This window comes from Canis lupus, chromosome 8, assembly GCF_003254725.2.
Source record: "Canis lupus dingo isolate Sandy chromosome 8, ASM325472v2, whole genome shotgun sequence".
NCBI lineage: Eukaryota > Metazoa > Chordata > Mammalia > Carnivora > Canidae > Canis > Canis lupus.
In genome coordinates this window covers 50,680,291-50,692,569 of record NC_064250.1, presented here as the reverse complement: position 1 = coordinate 50,692,569, position 12,279 = coordinate 50,680,291, and the positions used below count along the sequence as shown (strand labels likewise).

Here is a 12,279-nt window from a genome sequence, read left to right as displayed (position 1 = left end):
GGACACAGAAAGCTACAAAGAGGCACTGGGTACCGTTGCAGACTCTGCCTCTCTGTTCCACAGGCCGGGTCCTTACATGACCCAAGCAGAGCAAATTAAATGCAGCTCATGCTCCTGCAAAAATTATCACAAACTCTGAGAAAGCCAGTCACCAAGACAGCAAGGATTCCATTTCTCTCCTCCTCCTCTGTGTAGAATACTCTGACACATGTTCCAGGATGAGAAAGGAAAGGAGCAAAAGGGGGCCTGAGGGACAGAGTACATGAAAATTCACCAAAACACTTCCACACCAGGTTGACAGATGGTGCGTGCATAAAGGAACAAGGGCACAGTTAGATATGACTACCAGAGGAGGCCTTCCCTGGTATGCACCCCACCCTCACTCGCCATGCTGGCTCAGGAGCCCCTAACATGCAAGGTTCCTGCCCCCACACCGGCCACCCCCCCACCACCACTTCTTGGCTGGGAGTTAGTTGCTGTCAGGACCCAGAGCTGGAATGAAGACAAATCGATCCTTCCGCAACTGGTGATTTTACGCCTGCTTCCCCTACTGGACTGTGAGCAGCTGGAGGGCAGAGGTCAAGTCTTATTTCCCTTCATACCCTCTGAGACTGAGCCATACGCAAGACCTGGTACAGAGCAGGCTCAGTAAACTTTATTAAAATAACAGATGGACAGATGTGGCCACGACAGTCCCCAGGTTTCAGAGAATATTCCTGAAGAGCCAGACACTGCTACAGTTCCTCTGGATGGGCAACAAGGTCTTTAAAGCACTTCTTGAATTATCATACCTTCACTAAGTTGATAGCACAGTTATTCTCAAAACTGGCAGTTGGTCAGTAGCTTAAGAGCTGAAACACTTTCCCAAAGCAAAGAGCTAGCATTCACTGGTTCCTTTGGAGGGTCTATACTTCCTCCACTGAGAAATGAGAATTCCAAATATTTGTTGGATTAACTCTTTGGTTGGTTGATTAAATACAGAAAGGGATTCCCAGGAGGAGATTCTGTAGAGATTCCCAGGGCTCATACCAGGATGGATGGACCCAGGGGAGAAGAACCCAGCAGCAGCAGCTAGTTGGCAAGAAGAGCTACACAGGAATCTTTGGTTACACTTTCTATCCAACTTGGTGCTTTCCCCCAGGTGGCAAGTGGATAAACAGAGACAATCAGGTATGAAGAGCAAAGAACATGAGATCAGGCAAGATCTGGATGACCCAGTCCAAGCCCAAGATCTGCCACAAAACTTCAGGGGGCTTGGGGCACCTGGTGGCTCAGTTAAGCATTTGATTCAATCTCAGCTCAGGTTTTGATCTCAGAGTTGTAAGTTCAAGTCCTGTGTTCCATGCTGGGCATGGAACCTACTTAAAAAAAAATCCCATCACTCCTCTGGATCTCCAGTCCCATCTGTACATTAGAGGCCTGAGGAGTTGGTGCCAGAGATGTCTTTCTCAAGGTCAATGGCATAACTATAAAAAGAGTCATCACTGTACCTAAGCCCCTTCTAACCAGTATCTTTTTTCCCCAAAAAACACTCTACCAGATACCATGGTTCTAAAGGTTGACAACAGATGACCCTTCTCTCTAAATGTGGCTTTCAGTAATGTTGCAACTGTTGTCCCATACTCAAACCTGAAGCAGCCCATGTCCCTAAACATGGTCAGGTGTAAACATTAGCAGAATTTAATGGATATGAAAGGTTTTTATAGCAAAATTATAGCTATTTGCTGTCTGCAGGTGAATAAGTACTATTGGTGAACCTCCTATCTCTGTTTAATGGGAGCCCCACTAGAAGTATAATACTCCTGGCCTCTCTCTTCCCTCTCACTTCCTGTGGGAGGAGGACTCACCAATTAGATTGGTGAGTTTGGGAAAAGAAACAATTCATGCTCAGCCCACCCCTTCCTCTTGCCTCCCTTTTTGGGATTTGCACACACCCACAGACACACTGGTGCTCCACTCCTCCCTGTCCTAAGAGGCAGGCCCCCCTCTTAGAGACTAGTACTGCCATATCTGTGCCTGTGGAGGTAAGTCTATCAAATTCAGGACTGAAGTACAAGTCAACTTGCTCACAGACCCAAAACATGCTCCAGCCCAGCATTTATCAGTAATAAAGCTGACATTCTCAGCTCTTTCTAGCAGAGACCTGCATCTCCTTTGTTCTGCTTCTCAGACAAGGAGGAAAAGATTATTAATCATTACCTCCTCAAGCCCCAACAGTAAATACTAGAGTAACTAATATGATGCATACACATACCAGTGACCTGAAGCATCTGACACCATAGGAGCCCAGTGACCTACTCAGAAACAAGAAATGGGATTCAATTCAAAAGCTTCCCAAAGCAGCAGTTGAGGCCCCCTCCTATATTAGGACTCTGATTAAGAAAGGAAAAGGCACCTGTGATCCCTCTCCCTCCCTCCCTCTCTCATGCTTCTACTCTATCAGATGATGAGTACGATATTATATCACATCGAAAAATATTCAGTGACTGATGACTTTAAGCATTCTCATTCACTGAAGGCTTAACAAAACTTTACCCAAGAACTTGCCATGGCTCCCTACTACCCCTGGTACACCCCTTCGCCTCTCATCCCTCTGTGACCTAGCTTTAATTCTCTTTGCCAGTATGCCTCTTTGCTTAGTATACCTTAGTCCCCAGTAACACTGAACTAATCTCTGTTTCTTATAGACAATCCCCAAAATTCTACCCATCAACCTCAAGCAAAATCACCTGTCCCCAGTGTTACATGTTTCAATCCTATCTACCTTTCCAGACCCAGCTCAAACATCCCATTAACTCATTCAGTCTCACCCAGATTGGGCCATTCTCTCTGCTCCTATATGCCCCAAGGGTTTTAACTATTTTAGGGTATACTAGTTGAACAAGTAAGTGAATATGTTGTAGATAATAACAGGCTGTCACTTTCAGAGAAATAAGTTACACATAAGGAATGGGAGAGAGCTAAAATAAACTCTGTGATGTTAGACTGGAATTGGAAATACCAGTATAAACTCACAGTTTTTTTAACAGATAGGTGTGTGTAAGCATGAATAAATATACATACATATATTTCCTAGCTCCATCTCCTGGAAGGGCCTAAAAACAATGGCACTCCAGGAGCAATATGCATATCTAGCACCAACATCTTGGTTTCTAAATACCATTCTCCAATAAAAGGAACCAGGACTCCTTGGAGAAGTGATTGATTCCAGGGCTGGAGTAAGGAAAATACAAGATGAGTCTGCAGATTAGAAAGGTAAGATAGTGGGGGCGCCAGGGTGGCTCAGTTAGTTGAGTGTCCGACTCTTGGTTTCAGCTCAGGGTGGTGAGATGGAGCCCCGTGGGGCTCTGTGCTCAGCAGAGGGTCTGCTTAGGATTCTCTCTCCCTCTCCTTCTGCCCCTCATCTAATGTACTTGCATTCTCTCTCTCTCTCTCTCTCTGTTTCTCCCTTCTCCCACTCTAAAATGAATAAATAAACCTTTAAAAAAAAAAGTTGATAGTGCTCAAAAATGAATGGAGACGTGCAAAAATGACACACACAAAAAAAAAATCAACCTGAAGGAGCTCCCAATGGCCAAAATTAGAAGAATTTGAACAATAAAAATAATGATGGTTTCAGGCTATAATCCATAGAATATTAAAAATATCCATGAGTTCATATGATAAAAATAATTAAATAAGTAACTAAAGGAGAAGGCATAGCTCTTCCTTAGAGAAGAATTCTAATTAACAGATGTAAAAATAAGAAAAATAGAAAAACATTAACTTGTTCATTAAAATGATAAGGAGCCACTGAGGCAAACTTTGTGCCTCTCAATCTCCCCTCTGGCCATATTCAAGAATCCACAATGTTTAATTTAATAAAGCTTCTCATCTCTGTTCCTCCAGATTCAGCTGGTGCAAAGGCCACTGCCACCACTTTACAGATAGGGCAATACAGGTGCGTGGTGGCCGACCAGGAGCCTGAAAGGCCAAAATGCCCACAATACTACCCAGCACCATGCAAACCCGTCCTCACCCTGTTTAGGCCTTGGAATTTCTGAATTTCATTCTTTCCTTGAATTACCAAACCTTCTAAGATCTATCAAAACCCTACATATGCTTCAAGATCAAGGATGCTTCTCCAGGAGTCCCCAGTGTATTAGGAATCATTTGATTGCATGTAACAGAAAACTGATCTCAAACCATCTGAAGCAAAAAGATAATCTCCTGGCACATCTAACTGGAAAATCCAGTGGTAATCTAGTTTCAGGCTCAGCAAGATCTAGGGACTCCAATGACACGTCTCTCTACAATACTGACTCCATTCACAGACAGGCTGTCGCCTCATGATGGCAAGATGGCTGCCAGCAGCTCTAAGTCAACATCCTATACTTGCAGCTAACACAGCAGAAAGGGCAGTGTTCTATGAGGGACACCCCCAAATGTCCTAGACCTGACACTCACTGACCAACACTGGCTCAGATGCCCATCTCTGAATCAATCTCTAGGGCCACAGGAATGGACTCTACAGATGGCCTAAGTCATGTGCCCACTCTTGGAGCTGAAGGTGGGGTGAGCCTCATTTAAACCTCATGGCAAATACATGAGATATGGGTGGCTCCCCAAAGGAAGTTTTAGATGGTACTCCTCAAAATATGAACTGTTCTTGAGCTGAAAAATGAACATACATCTAGTATACCACACCCCCTCGGTCAGAATCAACTCAGCCTTGCCTCCTCCAGCCCAGTCTGAACACTTGTATCAGCCATGAGTTCTTTCTGCCTTCTGGACAAGTTGGTTCACACCTGTTGCCTCTGGTTACAAGCATCCTGGACACTAGGAGTCTGGTTCTTCAAAGCACTGGGGTCTCCCCACACCCCCTCAGCTGCCCAGCAAAATGCCACTGCACCTCTAGAAAACTTTGATTCCCACCCCTTCCTGATGTGGAGCTGAGTCACTCAGACCAGCCAGCCGAGCACCAACCTTGAAAGTGCTTCCCTAAGTCACTGTCTCTTGGCTCTAGCATTCTCTGGGACCTGGAGATGCTGACTTGACAGGTGAGATAATTATGTTTTACCCTTCACTCATTCCGTTATCAGTCACGAAGACAAGAACAGATAAGTGTTCCAATGGAAGAACACACTCCTGCAGTATTTACTCCAGCCAGCTCCCCTTCCCAGGCACAACTCCCAGGGACCAGCCTACACTCTTGTTATCTGTGCCAGCTACCACGTGCTACCCTCCTGCCACATACCAGGCTGCACTTCCCTTCCTGCATCCCCTAAAGCTGTCAACTTTCCCAGGAACTGTGGCACCATTGCCTTTCAGATGACTTACACATGAGGGCCACTGTCTCCACATCACCCATCCCCCGTCTGCTCTGCAGAGAGCTTGCCCCTGAGCCCCGGCCTGGACCTCTGTGCAGAATGTCTCTCTGGTGGGCTCTGAGGCTCAGAACACTGGTTCAATGGAGAAAGAGGGATAGGGAAAAGCAGGGGATGGGCATGGGCATCAGTCTCAGAGCCTGGGGCTTTGAGATCTTCTGACACAAATTAACATTTCATCCATTCATTTGCTCAACAAAACCTTTATTCAAGACCTACTGTGTCCTGGGCACTGCTATAGGTGCTGCGAACATGAAGACCAAGTGTCTGTCCTCATGGAGCACACCTAGTAGACATCCGACTGATTTTTGATATCTGCTTCACATTTACACTTCACAACACACTGTCTCAGATATTATCTAAAGCCTCAATATGTGCTATAGCCAACTGTGGTCTACAGACAAGGAAAATGGTAGTTCCAAAGGCTAAATGACCACCTTAAAGACAGAGCACACATTCAGGTCTTCTGCATACAAACCATGCACCCTTTCTAGTTCTCTCCCAAGGAAGGAGCTAGTAGGGTGTAGCCTGTAATAACCATTAAGTCAACTTAGTCCTAGGTATCATCATCAGAGGTAGAAAATATAAAAAAGATGACCCAATCCCTGATCTAAAGGAATCTATAGTCTAAAATGAGAGGAAGGCATGTAACCAATTATCATTTGTGGTAGAAATAAAGAAGACAGAATGATTAAATTCAAATAGGAAGATATCTCTGGAAGGACCCATATGACATGATGATCACTTCCAGGCAGGAAAACTGAGGAAGGGAGAGAAGAATAATTTTGTATGTTCAAATGTTATATACTTTGAATTGCATGCTATGTGAATCTATTTCTCATTAAATGATGCTTTGAGGATGCAATCAGCCAAATCCTGAATACAGAAAATTCTATAGGGTAAATGATCTGCTTTTTTCAACAAGCAAATAGCTCAAAAAGAGGAGGGAAGGGAAATATTATAGATTTGAGAAGATTTTGGTTGATGTTTCCTAATGCAATATATGCACTTCATTTGGATCCAGATTGTAATGTACCAACTTTAAAAAGACATTTTTGGGATCCCTGGGTGGCGCAGCGGTTTAGCGCCTGCCTTTGGCCCAGGGCGTGATCCTGGAGACCCGGGATCGAATCCCACGTCGGGCTCCCGGTGCATGGAGCCTGCTTCTCCCTCTGCCTATGTCTCTGCCTCTCTCTCTCTGTGTGTGACTATCATAAATAAATAAATAAAAATTTAAAAAATAAAATAAAATAATAAAAAATAAATAAAAAGACACTTTTGGGAACAGGGATATTTGAGTATAAACTAGCTATTAGAAGTTATTAAGGAAATATTGTTATATTTGTTAGTTATGGGGCACCTGGTGGCTCAATGGCTGAGCGTCTGCCTTTGGCTCAGGTCGTGATCCCACCATCCTAGGATGGAGTTTTCCATCGGGTTCCCCACAGGGAGCCTGCTTCTCCCTCTGCCTATGTCTCTGCCTCTCTGTGTCTCTCTCATAAATAAATAAAATCTTTTTTTTTAATTTTCTTAATTATGATTATGGTACTTAAGCTTTTTTTAAGGTACTTATCTACTAGAGATACAGAGTTAAGTATTTACAAATTAAATAATACGATGCCTGAGATTTGCTTTTAAATATTTCAGCAAAAATAAATAAATGAATTAAAAATGAATGAATGAATGAATGAATGAAGGAGCAAGTAGATGATACAAGACTGACAAAATGTTAATAATGTCTGAAGCTGGATGACAATTGTATAAGTATTCATTATACTATTCTATTCTCATTAATGGTTGAAATTTCTATAATGAAAAGTTTAAATAAAAATTTTAAAGTTAATTACCCCATTCACCAAGAATGACTGAGAAGGAAAGTGTCACGGAGGAGAGGTATTTGAGCTGAGGCCAGAAGGATGACTAGAAATTTTCTAAGGGGCCAAGGGCATTCCAGGCTGAGCAAAGACATATAGATCTATCACAAACCTCTCTCTGGAGGAAACAAAAGTATCTACACTTGACCCCAAACTCAACTTACATCCAAAAAAAAAATGCCTTCTTGCTTGTTGCCTCACTCATCTAGTGATAGCATCAAAATCAATGGACCTATCCCAAGTGAGGAAAGAAGGTGTGGGGTCAACAGCTCCACTCAGCGGCTTAGCAAGAAGCCCCAGTGTAGTCTTGAGAGGACTGGAAAGCAATTAACCTTTTTCAGTCGGGTTTTACCTGACAAAGCACTTCGGAAGCCAACTGAGTTATCTCAGGAACAGGACTCCTCCCTCCTGAGTCATCCCAGATACCTTGTGCTCCCCAGAAACACGCACCAGCCTCCCTGACAGTGTCTTGTAGATTAATAACCTGAGTGCCATGGGACCCACCTTGATGGCAGCCTGGCAGCCTGGCCCATCAGCACAAAAACATCTCCAATGAGGAGCAAGTCCTCCCTTCCTGGCTCCCAAGCCCCCAGCCTCAATCTCCCACACTGCCCCCTTCCCACCTCCAGCTGCATGCAGGAATTTCTCAGGCTTTACAGCTACTTCAAGACTTACCCAGTCCTAGCCTGGCTCAGATGGGTCCCCTGGATTCCTTACCTTGGATCGAAGCTGCAAGTACTCCTCTGAGCCATAGGGGACACTCCTCAGGGAGGTGAGATAGTCATAACTGATGACAGCTGTCTGTGGACCAAGGAAAAGAAAGGCTTAGTGCCTGGACAGCAAAGACTGCTCCTTGGCACCCCTACAGCCACAGGCCCCCGACACAGGCAATATGTCTAGAGAAGTAGACAACCCCTCCCCTAAGATGCTCTGTCCCCAGATCTTAGCCTGGCTGGCTTCTTCCTGTCAACCAGCACTCTGCACGAATGCCACCTCTGCAGAGAGCCCTAACACACCAGGAACTCTCAATTATTTATCGTAACAAAATGATCATACCCTAAATTACCTTGTTCATTTGTTTCCTTATATGTGGACTATCTTCTCTTTGCTAGAATTTCAGCTCTATAAACACAGAGGCTTATCTCTCCCACTCATCACTGTACCCCCAGTACCTTTTTCCTATGCCAGGCACATAGGTAAATGCTCAGTAAGGACTAGTTGAATGCATGCTGTTGGATAAACTTATTATCACAAATAAACATTATTTTATATTTATGTTGCTCTGATAGCCTAAGTTTTGATTCTGGGTCCCTTGGCCAAAAGTCTAGGAGAAGTCCCCATATACTTGGTGAATCAGAAAATTTTAGGCTTCCAGATATCTCAGACATGGAGGAGACAGGCCAAACTCTTCCTTTTAGAACTGAGCAACTGAGGCCCCTCCAAGTTAAGGGGCTGACACAGCTGATACCAAAAGAAGTCTATTCCCTTGTCTACACCCCCAAAGCTTTATTCCATTTGACATAAGTGTGTTGAACACCAACCACAAGCAAGAGCTGGTCACTGAACAAGGCACAAGGCCAATCAAGACCAGAGCCCTGGTGACTGGTTTATAAAGAACTGGTAAATGCCCTCCTTCCTCATTTCCAGCTATAGTTGGCCCTTGAACAACATGGGTTTGAACTGTGCAGATCCACTTACACATGGGTTGTTTTTGTTGTTGTTGGTGGTGGTGGTGGTAGTAAATTACAGTATTCTACTATAAATGTATTTTCTCTTCCTTATGATTTTCTTAACATTTTCTTTTCTTTAGCTTACCTTACTATAAGAATACAGTATATGACACATATGATACACAAACAATGTGTTAATAAACTGTTCATGTTATCTGTAAGACTCCTGTCAACAGTAGGCTATTAGACATTAAGGTTTGGAGGAGTCAAAAGTTATACATGGATCTCTGACTGCATGGGTGTTGGCACCCTAACCCCCACATAGTTCAAAAGCCAACTGTATTCAAATCCCTAAGGTTCCATTGAAGCCTGCTTGCCCTAGGACACTCATCCTGACTCCCAGCCTACAGGTTTCAGTTCTGTGTCTGAGGTGCCATAAGTGGTCACCTGAGTCACACATCTTGACCCAATCCATGGCTTTTGATTGTTTTTTGACCCATTCATGTGAGCACTCCTCAATCATAAGCTCCTTTAAAGCCGGGTCTAGGTGGGACAGTTCATTTCTACTTCTCAAAGCATATAAGACAATGTTGGGCCCCAAAAAGGCACTCAGTAGGCTCTTAGGAATCATTTTATATCCCATGCCTATTTATTTGTCCATCTAGATTCTGTAACTCGCTCGGGAGAAGACTTCACAACACTGAGTATTAAGGAAACAATCAGACAACAACAACCCAAACAGACTGTGCATCAGAGTCTATCCACACCAAGGGGAAGAAAAGATGAGCTCATCCTGCAGCAGACAAAGGAGGAAAGAAAGCATTGAAGCATGTGGAAATCTACCCACTGATTGGGCAGTTATATACGCATGTCTGGGAGAGTTGCTCTCAGCAGCATTAAGAGGACACGATCACACAGGAAGGATGCTCCCGGGCCACTGAAGAACACCTCTAAAGGTGAAATTTACAACTCAGATTCTCTGTTAGTCTGGGATTACTAAGCCGCCCTCACACGTGCAAAATGAAGGGATCCTCAAAGTTCTCCAAAGCCAGGCTGCTCCGAGTATGAGCCCTGCCTCTGGAACCACACACACTAGCTCCCTGGAGAAAGCGTTTTCTGATAGAATTTCAACAAAGCTGCAAAGTCTTGCCATATGCATTTGCTGAGAAGTACCAGCCCAGGTCTGTCACTAAAGTAAGATACAGAGTCTAAAATGTAAAGGCTTCAACAAGAGACCCTGTGCAATTCCATTCTATTTGGGTTCAGGGTGACAGCAGTCAGGCATACAAGAACACAGATACATGGGGCACACAGCCATGCCTGTGCAGCTGAGCAGAGGGAGCCTTGCACATGTAAGGCTACATGGGTAACTCCACATCTGTTACAGGTACAAACACCTGCAGGAATACTGCAGTTCCCCTGCCACTCTGACAAGGAGCAAGACCTACCGTTGCCACTGCTCTGCCAACCCTGACAGCACCAAAGTCATTAGGATCCAAGTACTTGTTACTGTAGAGATAGAAGCCCGAGGCAGCAAGAGCCACGCCGGTCCACGAAGCAAGCTTCAGAGCCCTTCTGGCCATGTTCCCAGACCCTGTAGAAGGAAAGGAGAAAATGAGAAACAGTGGAGCACCACAGTTAAGTCCCACCAGGATTCAAATCCAGGCTCTGCCACTTCATAGATTATGTGACCTCGGGTCATTTTCTTAATCTTGTTGATCTGTCTCCTCACTCGTAAAACAGACAGATACCTACCTCAAGTTATTGGGATAAAAGGAGATTATGTATATAAAATGCTTAGCAGAGGACCTGGCACAAAGTCTCAAAGTCATTATTCCTTACAGGGCACCAGGTACCATTCTAGGCCCTGGGGGAGAGGGAACAAAACACAGTTCCTGCCCATGTGCTGCTTACACTCTAGGTGGGACGACAGGTCAGAAGCAAACAGACCTTTTAGAACACCAGGTGGTATCAATAACAGAAGAAAATCAAAGAGGGTCAGAGGAAGGAGGATGAATATGTGAGGAAGGTGCTATCTCAGATGGGGAAAGTGGAAAGCATGCCAGCCATCATCACTTATAACTTGCTTCACCACCATGCACACACAGGTCAGAAGTGCTCAGGCCACAGCTGAATGGCAGCTGGTCAGAAGCAGCCGGATAAGCTCTCCACGTCTGGCTGATTTCCAAAATATTGATTTCAGATAGAGTAAACTGCCACCCGTCTAAACCGTGAGCCCCCTGAAGGTAAACACCACGACTATAATTACAGTGTCCACTCACGGTCCTGCAGGGTACTTTGCAATTAGGGATTCAATGTCCACCTGCTGATTTGATCTGTTTAACCAGATGCACTCTCAGTCAGTGGGATTAAGTGGACAAGGCTCCCTGATACTCTTCCCCACCCTACCAGAACTAGCTCAGTCCACCAGGTGTATTGTTGAAGCATTTGGGGCCCACTGTACCCAGGAGGCTGTTTCCCCTTCAATTTCTAGGAACTCTGTATGAAACTAAAATCCTTGAACACAGTGGCAGGCAGCAGGAGAGAAGTCCACCCAGGAAAAGGGAATCACTAAGCCGCCCACATGTGCAAACGCTGTATAGATGCAGCAGGAAGATCCAGGTCATCACTGTTTGGTTCTGCTCTGGACTCAGTCTCTGACCATCCTCTCCCTGCTCTGTGCCTGTTTCCTCTTTGTAGGAAACTATTGCTGCACACAGCCTTGTCTGTGTTTTCTTTAAAATCTATTTGGACCCATGCCTCACAGTAGAACCACAGATTTTTTTTTTTAAGTATTCACAGATACATCTTTTTCCATTCTTCTACTTTCAACTTACATTTTATATCATCTCTCTAAACAACATATAGTTGGTCTTTTCTGTTGGCATTTAGTATAACTCATATATTTAGATTTAATTTTACAATCTTCTTCCATTTCAAAAATGCAGATTTCTTACACTACATTAACAAAATGAAGGATAAAAATCACATAATCATCTCAACAGATGCAGAAAAAGCATTGGACAAAATTCCACATCCACTTATGATTAAAAACTCTTAACAAAGTAGGTACAATAAAAAAATAATAAAAAAAAAACAAAGTAGGTACAGGGGAACATACCTCAACATAATAAAGACCATATATGACAAACTCAGAGCTAACATCATACTCACTAGTGAATGGTTGCAAGCTTTTCCTCTAACATCAGGAACAGGACAAGGAAGTTCACTCCCGCCTCTTTTATTCAACACAATACAGGATGTCCTAGCCAGAGCAATTAGGCAAGAAAAAGAAGTAAAAGCCATCCAAATTAGAAAGGAAGAAGTAAAACTATCACTATTTGCAAATGACATATTATATACAGAAAA

General features: G+C 43.9%; 1 protein-coding gene across 13 annotated transcripts in view; it reads right to left on the bottom strand.

The window, feature by feature from the left end:
- ADCK1 (aarF domain containing kinase 1) overlaps positions 1 to 12,279 on the bottom strand; it is a 146,758-nt gene that overhangs the window by 91,456 nt on the left and 43,023 nt on the right. For 8 of the 13 annotated variants that reach the window (XR_007412446.1, XR_007412447.1, XR_004817806.2 and 5 more), the window contains 2 exons: positions 10,359 to 10,504; positions 7,958 to 8,041 (listed from right to left, as the gene is read on the bottom strand). Coding sequence is in view for 9 of the 13 variants with exons in the window: in XM_025443656.3 (XP_025299441.1) it covers positions 7,958 to 8,041; positions 10,359 to 10,493 (219 nt within the window). In the remaining 4 variants the exon portion in view is untranslated. Of the gene's footprint in view, positions 1 to 7,957; positions 8,042 to 10,358; positions 10,505 to 12,084; positions 12,176 to 12,279 lie in introns of those variants that run through there. The other 5 variants (XM_049113360.1, XM_049113361.1, XM_025443653.3 and 2 more) reach the window with 1 other exon arrangement.